The sequence below is a fragment of the Rhincodon typus genome, chromosome 11 (genome assembly GCF_021869965.1).
Source record: "Rhincodon typus isolate 14 chromosome 11, sRhiTyp1.1, whole genome shotgun sequence".
Taxonomy (NCBI): domain Eukaryota; kingdom Metazoa; phylum Chordata; class Chondrichthyes; order Orectolobiformes; family Rhincodontidae; genus Rhincodon; species Rhincodon typus.
This window is the reverse complement of record NC_063342.1, coordinates 22,503,625-22,518,700: the sequence shown is the minus strand read 5'-3', so window position 1 is coordinate 22,518,700 and position 15,076 is coordinate 22,503,625. Positions and strand designations below refer to the sequence as shown.

General features: G+C 39.0%; 1 protein-coding gene across 1 annotated transcript; it reads left to right on the top strand.

Annotated features, from left to right (window-relative positions):
- Nucleotides 1-835: 835 nt before the first annotated feature.
- Nucleotides 836-14,295, top strand: LOC125484397 (PAX3- and PAX7-binding protein 1-like). The gene is made up of 6 exons (XM_048602977.1): nt 836-1,120; nt 1,682-1,758; nt 8,705-8,771; nt 10,857-11,003; nt 12,550-12,704; nt 13,693-14,295. The coding sequence occupies exons 1-6, from the start codon at nt 839-841 to the stop codon at nt 13,808-13,810; spliced, it is 846 nt and encodes a 281-aa protein (XP_048458934.1). The 5' UTR covers nt 836-838; the 3' UTR covers nt 13,811-14,295.
- Nucleotides 14,296-15,076: the final 781 nt, after the last annotated feature.

Here is a 15,076-nt window from a genome sequence, read left to right as displayed (position 1 = left end):
TGTTATCTAAGAGGGACCTAGGGGTGCAGATACATAATCCTTTGAAGTTTGTGTCACATATAGACAGGGTGGTTAAAAAGGTGTTTGGCACGCTCACCTTTATTGCTCAGGCCTTTGAGTATAGGAGTTGGGAAGTCATGTTAAGGTTGTACAGGACATTGGTGAGGCCTGTTCTGGAATACTGTGTCCAGTTCTGGTCAGCCAATTAGAGGAAGGATATTTTTAAAGCTAGAGCGGGTTCACTAGGGATTTAGCAGGATATTGCCAGGTATGGAAGGTTTGATTTATAAAGAAATGCTGGCTAGGCTGGGACATCTTTCACTGGAGTTTATGAGCTTGAGAGCTGACCTGATAGAAGTTTATAAAGTAAAATGAGAGGCATAGATACAGTTAATGGTAGTTGTCTTTTCCCTAGGATGGGGGATTTCAAGACTGGGCGCACATTTTTAAGGTGAGAGAGGGGATTTTAAAAGACATGAGGGGCAAATTTTTTACAGAGGATGGTTTGCGTGTGGAATGAACTTCCTGAGGAGGTGGTGGATGTGGGTACAATTAGAACATTTAAAAGACATTCGGATAGGTACGTGAATAGGAAAGGTTTGGAAGGATATGGACCAGGAGCAGGCAGCTGGGACTAGTTTAGTTTGGGATTATGTTCAGTATGGATTGGTTGGACCGAAGGATCTGTTTCCGTATGACTCTGTGATTCTAATTACTACAAGAGTAATGGGTTGTTGTGGTAAAGAAAAAGTAAAATTGTTCCTGAGTAACTCGTTAATTCTGATACTTAAAAATGTGGTGATCCTGATTTTTTCTGACTGAGTAATGTTATATTTGCATGAGAAGTATAATGTTGATATTAACATCGCACTTGGTTTCAGTCCTTATCCATAATCAAAATAATTGTGCACCTTTCAAACAATTTTTATTGAGTCTAAATAGTAGAATACCAGAAAATCTCAAGCAGGAAAAAAATGTTTTTTTAATCCTCATCCTAGGTCTAGCAGAAAATGTTTGGGATCCTCTGTCATCGTCTCAGACATCCAGACTAGTCAAATTAATACTGAAGTTAGTTGAAGGATATCCTTCAGTTGTAAATGGAGAAAATAAATACACGCAGGTATGTTTTTGTTATCTTTTCTGTTCTTCCTTTTCTGCTCTGATTATAGCAGAGAAGGTTAAGGGGAGATTTTAGAGAAGTGTTTAGTGTAAATGAAGAGAATTTGTTTCCGGTGGCAGATGGATGAATCATCAGGGATGTATACTTTAGGTGGTTGACAGAAGAACCATAGGTGGCATAAACATTTTTCCCCAGCAAGTTGTTACCTTGAAAGGCTGACAGAAACAGCTTTAAGAATAACTTTCAAAAGAGAACTAGATTAAGAAAAAAGGATAAAAGATAGAAGACTATTGAGGAATGAACAGAGGAATGGGATGTTTGGCTAGCTGTTCAAAAAGATGGCATAATGGCCAAATTGCACCTATCTGCATAATCTGAGATAGATTGTTATCACTGACTGGTAGTTTTAATACATATTTAACATATATTAATCCTTGTACATTATTTTAATGTGTTTTGCTTTAATTGTGTTAGCTTAATTGTGTAGAATGCTGGCATGTACAAAAGTATCACTGGTTGTTTTAATTCGTGAAATGAATAAAACACATAAAATTTTCTCAGACTTTACTAAAGACCATCATCTTGAGAATCAGGAAAGCAGTGGATGAAGATGTTTTTGTACCACTTTATCCAAAGAGGTATGTTTTGCTTTCTTCAAATGGGACTTTTCAATTTCAAAATATCAAATCTTAGTGTTCCTGCTGTATTTTATGCTTAACTCACAAGATTCTGACTAATTGCTTATTTTAAGCAATATATGGGACACTGAATTCTATGACATGCCCTCTTGCATTAAGGTCAATCAATTTTTGGGCATGAAGTTATTTCCTGAATTTATATTCACTTGAGTAAACTACCAGAATTGGCTACAAAAATAATTGGAAAAATCTACTGAATTGTACAACATACAGCTGCTTATCTTAATGACACTGTAATGTACTGCCCAGCTATTTTATTCAGGCAGGAATGTAACAAGATTTCTCATAGAACCGACAGTATATTAATTTGAATATGAACTTCTGATTGTGAAATTTTCCTGCTTACACTGCTTTATTCCAATAAGTTTGAATTCTGTAAGATATCGCAAACCAGGTACACAGTACTGTGGTTTTGATGCCAAATTGTTCCCCCAAACTTGCATTAAATCATAGAAGTGCGCAACGTCTGATTGATTTAGTTAGATGATAACCAAATCATGTCAGATTAACAAGGAAATTATATGCCTGTTGGTTGTTACTTCAGTGAGTAATCCAACTGCTTCACATTTATTTCTATGACCATCACCTTACTTATTAATAAATTGAGGTCCAGAATTGTCTTCAGTGATGATCCTTTTATATTTCTCCTCCAAATCAAGCGAACATTGTATTCGGGCTCAAAAACAAAGTTGCTGGAGAAGCTCAGCAGGTCTGGCAGCATCTGTGAAGGAAAAAACAGAGTTAACGTTTCGGGTCCGATAACTCTTCCTCAGAACATCTGAGATAACATCTGGTGTTCTGAAGAAGGGTCACCGGACCCAAAACCTTAACTCTGTCTTTTCTTTCACAGATGCTGCCAGACCTGCTGAGCTTCTCCAGCAACTTTGTTTTTGTTCCTGATTTACAGCATCCGCAGTTCTTTCGGTTTTTATTGTATTTGGGCTGTTTGCTTGGTCTGTGTGTCTTCGCATTGTTGCTCTCCACATCCGTATTAGTACATTATTGTTTATGATAATCACTTAATATTTTCGTAAGAGAATAGGGAAAGCTTGAGAGTCTGTTATAAGTTCAAATGTCTTCCTGTTGAAATCACTTGCAAGGGAGGAATTTGGTGTGCCAAGTATTAATTGATGGTATTCATTTCCTTGTGGAGTTTGGGTGCTTGCTAATATGAAACCTGTTCACTGTGTGTGTGCAAGATGGGTGATCTAATTTAATGGCGCAAGCGTATTTTTGTGGTTAGGGTTATACTACTTGTGAACTGGAATGAAATGTGTGAAATAGCGTGTCTTTAGATTAATTGTTCTCCAATCACATTCTACATATGGATTTTTTTCCACTGAACTTTTTTCTGTCTGTATTGCAAGGTGTTATGCTTTGTGTCTTGGAAAGTAGTATGGAGCATTATATAGAGGTAAAATATAGTATTCAAATTTTTGATGTAATTTGAACTCCCTCATAAACGCTACCTTTATAAAGTCTGACCCATTGGGTAGAATTTTACTTGTCCCATGGTGTCATGCTTGAAGTCGGGGGGTGCCAGTAAAATTGTGGAAGAACTGATTCTCCAACAGCTTCCTGCTGCTGGCCGGGTTTCTCAGGGCAGTGAGGTGGTTGATTTAGGATCAAGCAGGCTGGTGACCCGTATTTATGTGATCCTGTTAAGCAGTCAATTGATCGCGCTTTTATACAGTTTTAGTATTTTTCCCAGGACACACCGATTCCATGGAGGGTCTACAGTTTGACTACTCAAAGGAGCCACGAGCTGAGCAACAGTTACCTGTAACCAGCAGTCATTGCATACTGCAAGCAGGAGGTCTCAGGTGAAATATCTGAAGGCTTTGAACCTTTTAGAGGGTTTACTGAGTGTGGAGGACTGAAATTGAATGGTTATCTCCTTGGTCCCCTGTCGGATATACAGGCCATGTATATGTGATGAGAACAGTTGCACCATGAGGACTTCAAAGAAAGATGGCTGCTCAGAACTTCTGAGTTTGGCTGTTCCAGTCTGATGGAAAGTGGATGAGAATGAGAGACTACATCAACCACGTGAGGCCCAGCAACTGGCAATGAAGGATCAACAACACATGATGCGTACATGGAGGTTGCATAGTGGCAGTAAGGCAATTGAATGTTCAAAGAAGACAGTACCCAGCTCAAAAGGAGTACAGAGGCTAAGCTGCACAGAAGTATTGAAACACAAGTGTCTCAAAAGATGGGATTTGTCAAGTTCAGAGGGGTTGTTGACATGCACAGTCAATGCAGAAGAATTGAGGCCATGGAATTGTAATGGACGGCCATTGTCTGTGTCAATTAAGTGATTGTGGTGCTTGATACCCTACAGAGCCTTTCAAAGTGTTGTCTTGGGCTGCTGACTGACGTCACAGAAATATCCCATTGTTGCATTAAGCAGCCAACAACCGCTTTGTTTGAGAGGGCAGGGGAATGCATAGGGTTTTTCACTGATCAGGCAAGTCAGTCTGGGAAGATAATTGGATTTGATTCCATGACAGGATTCCCTCAGGTTTGGAATTGGGTAACTAACAGACTGCTTGTGTGTGGTCATCGACACTCCACCACAGCAGCTAGGCACATCTGTGATCAGGCAGGTCTTTCACTCCATCACTGTTTAAAATGTCTGTGACTGCTGCAGAAGGATCCCTCAGATATGCACAAGATTCCCAAAAACTTGCATTACTTAATAAAGGCAAAGTACAGCAAATGTTAGAGAGTGTTCCGAAAAAGTAATTCTAGACTTGAAATATTAACTTTGGCTCTCCACTGATGCTGCCAGACTTGCTGAATTTCTTCAGCACCTTTATTTTTCAACTGCAATGATTTGTTTCTGCGAGACATTCCTGCTGCCTGTATTCTTCACACTACTAGACTGCGTTTGTGATTAGATCATGGGCGACGGCTTATCTACTAAATATATATCCGCTGACATCAGTGCTAAATCCCAAAACCAAAGCAGAGGACTACATACACCTACAGACAAGAGTGAGCATTAAGTAGATAGTTGGCCTTCTAAAATAATGGTCTGCCACTTCGATTATTCTGGAGATCCCTTTAATGTAGCCCTTCAACAGTCTCCCATATTGTGATTGTGTGTACGATGTACTGCAGCAGAGAGAAGTCGAACTGGCAGTGAACCATAGTGGTAGACGTGCTGCTTCCTTCAAGGAAGAGGATGAGTGAGAAATACATCTGGACCTAATATCCAGTGGCCATGCAAATGTGAAAATGATGGCCTTGACCATTAATCTACTGCAAAGGGTACATTTGACTCCCTCATTTGCAGAAATATACACAAAATCCCTGTCACCCACTTGTCATGAAATACATATCTCCAAGTAGAGATGGTGGCTTTTAATGAAGTTCATCCCTGTTCGAAGTCCTGCGATGATCTTTCCTCATAAGACAACTTTTTCGTCCTTGGAATAGGCATGGGGATCTTTCTCTGAACTGTATCCAATACTAGGAGACAAAAACAATACACAGTACCCTGCTATGGTACAGTATGGTCTTAGCATTGCCCTGTACTTCTGTACTCTTGTGCTCTATCCCTCTTGCAATACAGCGGGTTCTGCTATAATGCAATTGTTGCATTCTAGCGCAACATCACGTTGTAGAAAATTGCGCTTTATAAATAATGGGGCCTAAGGGAAAAGCAGGGATAGGGGCACAAAGGACACATAACAGTTATATTTTGCAGAATTCTTCCTCACTTGTGTAGCTTCATTCTTATAGCTTCAGTTATAATGACAGTTTATCAGACAGTGCTGCAAAGAGGTAGTACATTTATGAATCTGACCTTGCATTTGCAATGAAGTGACAGCTGGGCTTTAAATAGAGTTCTGCCCTTGAAAATCCGAGCAATGGTCAGTACTGCATGATAGTGCGAGCATGATCCAAAAAAGGTGAGCAGTGCAAAATTTTGTGACATGGAGCTCACAGCCAGTAACCCTCCATGAAACTTCCCCCAAAATTGACACATAGTCAATTTTTAGTAAATTTCCCTCCTCCATTTAAATGCTGATCTGACCTGACATTCCATCAGCACAGACTTCGAGACAGATTTTCAGATAAGTGAAGCAGAGGAATCTGGCGTTTATTTCCTACTTAGCCCATTGGCATTGAAGTTAATTGTAGGATTAAAATGCATTATAAACCTGCGTAACATTGTGTTCAAAATAGTGGTGGAAAAGAGCAGATTGTAACACAGGCAACTTTTGGTATAAATGATTTACATGAGCAAGTTCAAAAATTCTTAGATATTATATAACAGCTCCAATCTCTCCAGCTCCCAACTTAGTAGGCAGATAATGGTGGAGTAGTAACGTCAGTAGGCTAGTAATTCAAAACCAAAACAAATTGCTGGAGAAACTCAGCAGGTCTAGCAGTATCTGTGGAGAGAAGACAGTTCATGTTTTTGTTCTAGTAACTCTTCTTCAGGACAGACCCATTCACAACCTGTTCCAAAGAAGGCCCACTGCACCTGAAACATTAACTTTGCTTTCTCATCACAGATGCTGCCAGACCTGAGTTTTTCCAGTAATTTCTGGTTTTGTTTCTGAATTCTACCATCTGCACATTTTTTTTGTTTAATAATTCAGAGCATAAGGCGAATGTTCTGGGCAGCATGGATTTGAGTCCCACTGTGGTAGATGGTGAAGATTGCATTCAATAAAAATCTGAAATAAAAAGTAACCTAGTGATAAAAATGTAACTACTGTTGATTGTTGTAAAAATCCTCTCAGCAAATAAATGACAGCCTAGCCAGGTCATTATTACATGTTAAGGAGCATTAAAAGAACTTGAGGGATAGCTTAGTGACAGATAAAGGCAGATTGGTGAGTCTAAAATGTAAAACATTTTTTGAGTGTAACCCATGCTTGCAATTTAAATTTTAGCGTTTTACAAAACATGGGCCCTTTTGTTTTCTGCGTTTGCCCTTTCACGCTCCCAGTTTTCCATACAACATTAGTGCTCTGTTACCTGAGTGGGTGAACTGTTTAACCAGATTAATTTTACATTTGAAATCTTTTTAAGATATTTTAGCATTCCTATGGAAACTAAGCAAAATATTGCAGTGTAAATGGTTTATATGTCAGAGTTGATGTTCTCTATGTAAAGACATTGTATATTTTCAAAGCAAATTGTATTGAAACAACTTTTGCAAAGAAAAGGCACATTTACTGTGAATGTTACCACTAGGAGGGGTAATGAGCACGCACGCGCAGAAACTTAGCATTGCAGCCAGCTGACATCACCAGCTGTACTTCCATACGCAAACGCATGTATTGGCCATTTTAGCATCCAGACGAGAAGATGGATTTTTCCTTATCCGTCCAGAAGGGCCCTATCCAGCACGGTGGCTATATGACAACCACAACACAGGAATAGCAGTTGAGGGGATCTACTCTGGAGATGCCACTGGAAGGGAAAGATCCATTTAGTCAGCTCCCACTTACCCCTTGCTCTTGTTGGTGACGTCACCATACAGACACTTCCTGCAGCCTGTCACGGCCAGTTGACATCAAGGACCATGTCTGCACGAATGGGGTCTCTTTTGGTATTATGGATAATCACGGCATTGAAAAAAATACTGAGAATTTAAACAGTCTGACTTGTACTGCTGAAATATGTATTAATAATAAGTTAGAAGTCATTCTGGAAGGAGGATGTAAACGGAGAGGATCATTAGCCACCATTGCCGCTACCTCCAGCAAGATGCCACCACCAGACAGATATTCCCCTCCCTTCCCTTGTCTACCTTCCGCAGAAACTATTCCCTCTGGGACACCCTGGTCCAGTACCAACACCCCACAACACGGCACCTTGCGCTGCAATCGCAGAAGATGTAATGCCTGTCTGTTTACTTCCTCCCTCTCAGTATTCAGTGGCGTAAACACACCTTCCAGGTGAAGCAGTGCTTTACCTGCACTTCACACAGTCTAGTTTACTGCATTCGCTGCTCACAGTATGGTCTCCTCTATGTTGGGAAACAAAGTCTAGACTGGGTGACTGCTTCGCAAAACATTTGTATTCTGTTCACAAAAAAAGTACCCTGAACTTCCAGTGCCTGCCTTTTCAAAACACCACCCTGTTCCCTGGCCAACATCTCTGTCTCTGGCTTGCTGCAATGTTCCAGTGAAGCTCAGCGCAAGCTGGAAGAACAGCACCTCATTTTCTGCCTGGGGACCCTGCAGCCTTCTGGACTCAATATCGCGTTCAATAACTTTAGGGCTTGTGCTCCCCCATGTCCTTACCCCAACCACCATGACCAGACCTTCTTATCACATCGTCTCCTGTTACACACCACCCATTGTTAGCCACTAACAGTCCCCATTAACAGCTGTTTACCCTCCTAGCCAGATCGATATCCCCTCCTTTGTCTGTCTGACTGCTCTTCTCTCTGTTAGGGCTCTATCCCCACCTATTGTTTACTCCTTTCCCCCTTGCCCTAACCCTATCTTCTGCATATAAACTGACATTTTCCTAGCTATCATCAGTTCTGAAGAAGGGTCACTCAACCCGGAATGTTAATTCTGGTTTCTTTCCGCAGATGCTTTCAGACCTGCTGAGCTTTTCCAGCTATTTCTATTTTGTATTTGATCAACTTGTCAACTTGCACACCCCTAGTCCCATAGGTGCTGGTTAATAAAGGTTTGCCATATTGACATTACCATTTTATCTTTTTTTTAAATGTGTCTAATTTGCTTGAGCTAATATCCCTCACTTTAATCAGCATTGATTTTACCTTCAAGTGTTCTACTGCCTTCACTCTGCTCCCAATCAAAACTTTGATTAAATGTGTAACAAATTGCATGTTTTATCTCATTTTGTTTTAATATTGAAGTAATTCATTGATGTATTATTGTAGTGTGCTGGAAAACAAGAACTCAGGACCCTACCTGTTTTTTCAGCGACAGTTTTGGTCAGCACTTAAGGTGAGAGATTAAAAATTGATCATTTTAATGTTACTGTTCTTTTGTTATTTTTATAATAACATTACTTTGGGACTATTCAATTTGGGAAGAAAAGTATAAAGCATCATTGAATTCAAAGGTATACAGCATAAGTCCATTAATCTGAATTTAGTGCCAATCTTATTCCATTATTTAAGAAGGATAAGAGAGATAAACTAGGCAGTTAAAGATCTGTTAGTTTAATATCAGTCATGGGCAGGTTACTGGAATCTTTAGCTGGGGACAGGGTGATTGAACATTTTCATAAATGTAAGCAGATCTTGGAGAGCCAGCATATGTTTCTAAAGAGTAAAGCATATCTAATTAACCTAGTGGAATTTTTTTCAAGAAGCAACCAACATGGCTAAGGAAATGCATTTGAATGCTATTTATATGAACTATCAAGTATCAAATAATATTCTGTGTAAACTTGGCAAAAATAAGCATGTGGAATTAGAGCCAAGATTCTTTTGATTTTCTTGAAATTGGAGCCCCAGGTAGACAAGATAGTGAAGAAGGTATTTGGTATGCATGCCTTTATTGGTCGGTGCATTAAGTATAGGAGTTGGGAGGTCATGTTGCGGCTGTACAGGACATTGGTTAGGCCACTTTTGGAATACTGCATTCAATTCTGATCTCCCTGTAGAGGAAGGATGTTATGACACTTGAAAGAGTTCAGAAAAGATTTACAAGGATGTTGCCAGGATTGGAGGGTTTGAGCTATAGGGAGATTCTCGACTGAATAGGCTGGGACTATTTGGAGCATTGGAGGCTGAGGGGTGACCTTATCGAGGTTTATAAAATCGTGAGGGGCATGGATAGGGTGAATAGTCAAGGTCTTTTCCCCAGGGTAGAGGAATCCAAAACTAAGGTGAGAGTGGAAAGAGTTAAAAGGGACCTAAGGGGCAATTTTTTCACACAGAGAGTGGTGCGTGTATGACTGTCAGAGGAAGTGGTAGCTGGTACGATTACAACATTTAAAAGGCATCTAAAAAATTATATAAATAGGAAGGGTTTAGAGGGATATGGGCTAAATGCTGGCAGATGGGTCTAGATTATTTTAGGATATCTGGTCAGCATGGACGAGTTGAGGGTCTGTTTCTGTGCTGTACAGCCCTATGACTCGATGACTGATTGATTGATTGCTGAAGGTCCAATTGAAATGTTTTATTTCTGTTGGTTGGAATATGAGCATATGTAACATTCTTTAGGTGAGAAACCGAAGTAGTGCAGTTAGAAATTATTTGTATCAAATGAAGTCCAACATGACCATCTGAAATTCAAAGTGTAGTGTATTATTTCTGCAACTGTTGCGATTCTGCAGGAAATTTGCCGAGTTTTCAGACAAGTAACTTGCTGTGCAGATTTCTTGAATCAATTTCTGTAGTATGCTTCATTCACATAATACTGCACAGATTTTCTTTTGCTTCAAGGGACAATTTTAGGATAAACTAAGCAGTAGATTAATACGATCTGAGTGCATTTCTTTTGTCTGGATTTGTGCCAGTGACAAGTATTAGTTCGCCCTTCCTCAATTGTTCTTAAATGATCTTATTGCATAACAGAATATGACAAACAGATTGCATCAGCTGCAAGAAAGAGTATTGTCTTAGGGCATAGAATCCCTACAGTGTGGAAACAGGCCCTTCGGCCCAACAAGTCCACACCAATCCTTGGTGCATCCCACCCAGACCCATCTCCCTATAACCCATCTAAGCTACACATCCCTGAACACTATGGGCAATTTAGCATGGCCAATCCACCTAACCTGCACATCTTTGAATTGTGGGAGGAAACCCGAACACCCAGAGGAAAGCCACACAGACACTGTGAGAATGTGCAAACTCTACACAGACAGTCGCCCAAGGGTAGAATCGAACCCAGGTCCCTGGCGCTGTGAGGCAGCAGTGCTAACCACTGAGCCACCATGCTGCCCATTAATCTTGCTTAATACACTTGTATAGAAAATATTTTCCCATAATAGGCTTCAGTACGGTTAGCTGCTTCATATTATTTGTGCAAACAATAGCTTTCAAATGAATTTATTAAATGTTACTACTTTTTCAGTTTTTGGATAACATCTTGCAGTGGACTGGCATAATCTCACATCGAACATTGCAAGAGCTAACTGTGGACAGTCTTTTAAATCGCTACATTCTTCTCGCTCTTCAGAACTCCGATCCTGGAGATGACAGCCTGAAGAAATGTCAGAGTGTAAGTAAACTGAAGTACGCACTGAAAAGTTTTAAGGATCCCCAGGAAGTTTCTTTGCTGTTATTTCAGTTCTTCTCAGCTTGATATCAACAGATCAATACTTGGAAAGTGTATGACAACATAGAGTTGAACATTTGATTCCATATTTCACCTTTATATCTGTTTTGAGTTTCCTATGCAATGCTAAAAATTACATTACAATTGCATTACAATTTATGTTTACAAAATAAAGAGTTTGCATTAGGTAATACCTTCAGAATTTGCCAATCCACTTTACAGCTCCTCCAATGATGAGTGTTTTAAAAGTAATGTCGGAAAGCACCACAGACATTTAGGACATAGCAGTATCCCATAGATGAAGTCTACTTCTGCTATTTTGGTTGAAGGATAAATTTTGGTCAGAACACTGGTAAAATTCGTCTACTGCTCTTGAAATAGATTGATCAGATCTTGAAAGGATAGATGGGACCTGGATTTACTGTCTCTTCCAAAAACTGGTGCCGAATAGTATAACACTCCTGTAATAGTGCATTGCAGTATCAAGCTAGATTTTGTCCTTTTGTCTACAGAATGGGTCTTGAATCCAAAGCCTGCTGATTGTGATGAAAGAGTGCTACCACTGAGTAACAGCTGACATTGTTGCTCACTGATGGGTACCAGATGTTGAACAAATCATACTCCAACATCTTATGTCTTCATTGCTTTATTTTAATTGTTACATTTGTTCAAATGTGACCCTGAGACATACTCGTTCATGGAATTAAAATCATAACAAGAGACATAGCTATACTTTTAATTTTAGAGGTTTTCTTAAGATTATTTTTATAAGATTTTTGTTTTAAAAGCTGTGGGTTACTTGTTTATGAATAGAAGGATAGAATGTAAAAGCAGTGTGTTCAGAATAGAACTCTTACATCACAGTTGCCCCTCGGCTAGGGTATTGTGGGTGATTATTTCGGGTACCACAAACTGCAGGAGGATATAAAAGCCTTAGATGTGGGTACAAAACAAGTTTACTAATGATGAACATTTATGAACAATGGTTTGAAAAGCTTTGCTGTTAGAACAGAGATGGTGAAGAGCACAACTCAACAAGATTTTCAAAATGGGTTGGATGGAGTAGATAGAAAAAAATTATTCTCTCTGGTGAGAGCATGAATTACCAGATGGATTCAAAGTCGTTGACATAGCATCCAATGGAATAAGATTTCTTTTCTTCATTTGTATTGCCAGGATTTAGAATTTTCTGCTGAAAATGTGATGGAAACATTTCATTAATAATTTTCAAAGGGGTTTGGAATGTTATTTGATGGGGGTCATACAGGGCTGAAAGTGAGGGGATAAGCGTAAGTGCTGTTTCAAAGCCAGCACAGGCAGCGGGGACACCTCCTGTGCTGTACGTTTCTATGTTTCTCCTTGTATCATGAGCTAATATAGTGTAAAGTATACATTAAACTTCATTGTTTTAGAGTCATACTGTTAAAAAAAAGTACTTGTTCCAAGTAAAATGATAGTTGGATATCACAATGCTTCTTTTATCTCTTAGCTCATCACCTGTTTACCAAAACAATGGTTTGTCAACCTAAAAGGAGACAAGAGTATCCCACAGCTGGAAAATTTCTGCTGTTACCTTGTTCATTTGGCCGATACCATATACAGGCTAAGCCTTGGCTGTTCTGATGTAGAAAAACGTACGGCAAGGTAAATATAGGCACTTGTTTCAATTTACCATCCACAATAATGCCTGAATCTAAATTGGTTACTGGGATAAGGTTTGTATGTGCTATATGTAGATGTCGTATCAGTTTGTAATTTGACAACTTGCATGACTTGTGTGGATGTACCTATAACAAAAACTGCAGCTGTTAAAGAAGACTGCTCACCAACATCTTCTCAAAGGCAATTAGGGGTGGACATTAAATTTTGGTCTGGCTGATGAAACTGACATCACATGAACAAATAAAAAATAAATAATGCTATAAAGTAGCACCCCTTCCCTTAGGGCTGTGGTAATGTGCACTGTGCTTTCAATAAAACCCACTTCAACTTAATGTGACAAGGGACAAATTTGTATTTTTAGGTCATTTTTTTTCCTTCTCACCAGTCTCATTTTGAATGTTCTGGTACTTTCGTGTGCACCCTCCATGGCTAATGATGGATGACCTACTCCAAGAGCTCTGATGAAGGTAGTTGTCCCCACTCACTGATCCCTTTTTTTGGTAAATATGAGGATGGATCTAACACTGAATACCTGGGGTTCACCTTCCTTCACTGACTTTATAGCCTCACCTTACAGGGCACCTTTCTTTCAAATCTTATTTGAGCACATTGCTTTAAAACTTGGAAAGTATTTCATAAATATCTGAAATGGATAGGAGGAAATTCATTTTGGAATTTGCTAAAAACTGTTTCCTGGATGAATGCTGTATGTTTTGTTTAAACTCTGAAGTTGCATTTACAGTCAGTGGTTTAGGTTGGAATTGTGGATGTGCTGAAGTACGAAATATTACTTCAAAAGCATAATGGCAGTATCTCTGCCATCTATTTTGGTCCAGACTTTGTACACAACAGAAAAAAAGTTAATATCGTGTAATTATGAAGGACTGTTCTGAAGATGATGTGTAATTGTGTGCAAGTTTATTTTTATTTTGTGAATGTAACTTGTCGTCTTCAAATTAACTTACTCTAGGGAGAATATCAAGCAAGTGATCAAAATTCTGGCCATCATCCATGCTTTGGACCATGCAACAGCTGTAGCAAATGAATATGGAGTGAAAGACATCAAGGCATTACTTGATGGGAAATGAGACTGTGGGACAGAAACATGAACATTCCTGCCATTTGTATGATTTTGTACATATGTACAGATGTTTCGTAAAAAAGATTGATGGCGTTGTTAATAACGTTTGTTATTTAATATTTTCCATCCCTTGTGCTCAAAGGTACAACTAAACTGAAAAACACTCTCTTTCAGCCAGCATCCTTTACGCAACAAACTGGGAATGTAATTTTTTAAATCCAACCGGGGTTTCTACCTTTTGAATATCCACTGACTTCTCTTTATCAGAAGCAACTGAATTTGCAAGATTTTAGTTGTTCTCGTCCAAATAACTATGGACTATAACCGGAGAAGATTACATCAATATACTGGGAACAAACTGTGAAAATACAAGTCCAACCTGCAGATAAAGTTTAAACTCATTGGGTTGCATTTGTTTAATTTAGGAAAAGATGAATGACATTTGTTTTATCGTTTTAAGAACATAATAAAATAAACTGACCATTCACTGTGTGGAAATTGTGATGATTTGTCTGCTAATGTAGATTTAACCCAAATTGACATGATAGATTTATTGAGGGAATACTTTTCCCAGGACCCACTCCCAATAAAAAAAGAACAGACAATGCTTGCTAGGAACAGCAACTTACTTCCATGCATGCTGAGAAAATACATGTAAATCCACCAATACCATTATTAGTACAGTTTCACGTGTGAATAAATCTGACAAATCTTTACAACCAGCGCTAATATGCAACTAACACTGTTCATAGTGATTAAAAGTTATAACTGTTTGTATCATTAGGCTCACTTCAGAGTTGAACAATGGAAAAAGTGGTAAAATGATCTAATTTCAGTCCTAATAGCCTCCCCCGTGTCTGAGACTGTGACCCATTGTTCTAGACCCACCTCCACTCCGCCTGGGAGAGATAATCCCTGTAAACAGTCTGTCCAGCCCTGACAGAATTTTATACATTTCAATGAGTTCCCCTTGTTCTTCTAAGTTGTAATGAATACAGGCTTAGTTGACTCAATTTCTCCTTATGTGACAAACTTGTCATCTTGGAATTAGCCTGGTGAAATAGCAAACTATGTAAAACATATTTGTTATCACTGATTTTAAAATCATTTACCAGTAACGAAATAAAGATTGAGACATACACATGGATTATAGTAGATGAAATATCAAGCTTAAAAACACTCTATGGTTTATCAAAACAGAGGAATATGACAAATATTAAAGATCCTGAGAGATGAACTTGTGCCCTTAAAAACCCAGCTATAGTTCACGTAG

Excerpts from the sequence above, each read along its gene's own strand:
- LOC125484397 (XM_048602977.1), top strand. The coding sequence starts at position 839 with ATGAGAAGTATAATGTTGATATTAACATCGCACTTGGTTTCAGTCCTT. Across the intron at positions 1,759-8,704 it reads GTACCACTTTATCCAAAGAG|TGTGCTGGAAAACAAGAACT; the intron begins GTATGTTTTGCT and ends GTATTATTGTAG. Across the intron at positions 11,004-12,549 it reads GCCTGAAGAAATGTCAGAGT|CTCATCACCTGTTTACCAAA; the intron begins GTAAGTAAACTG and ends TTTATCTCTTAG.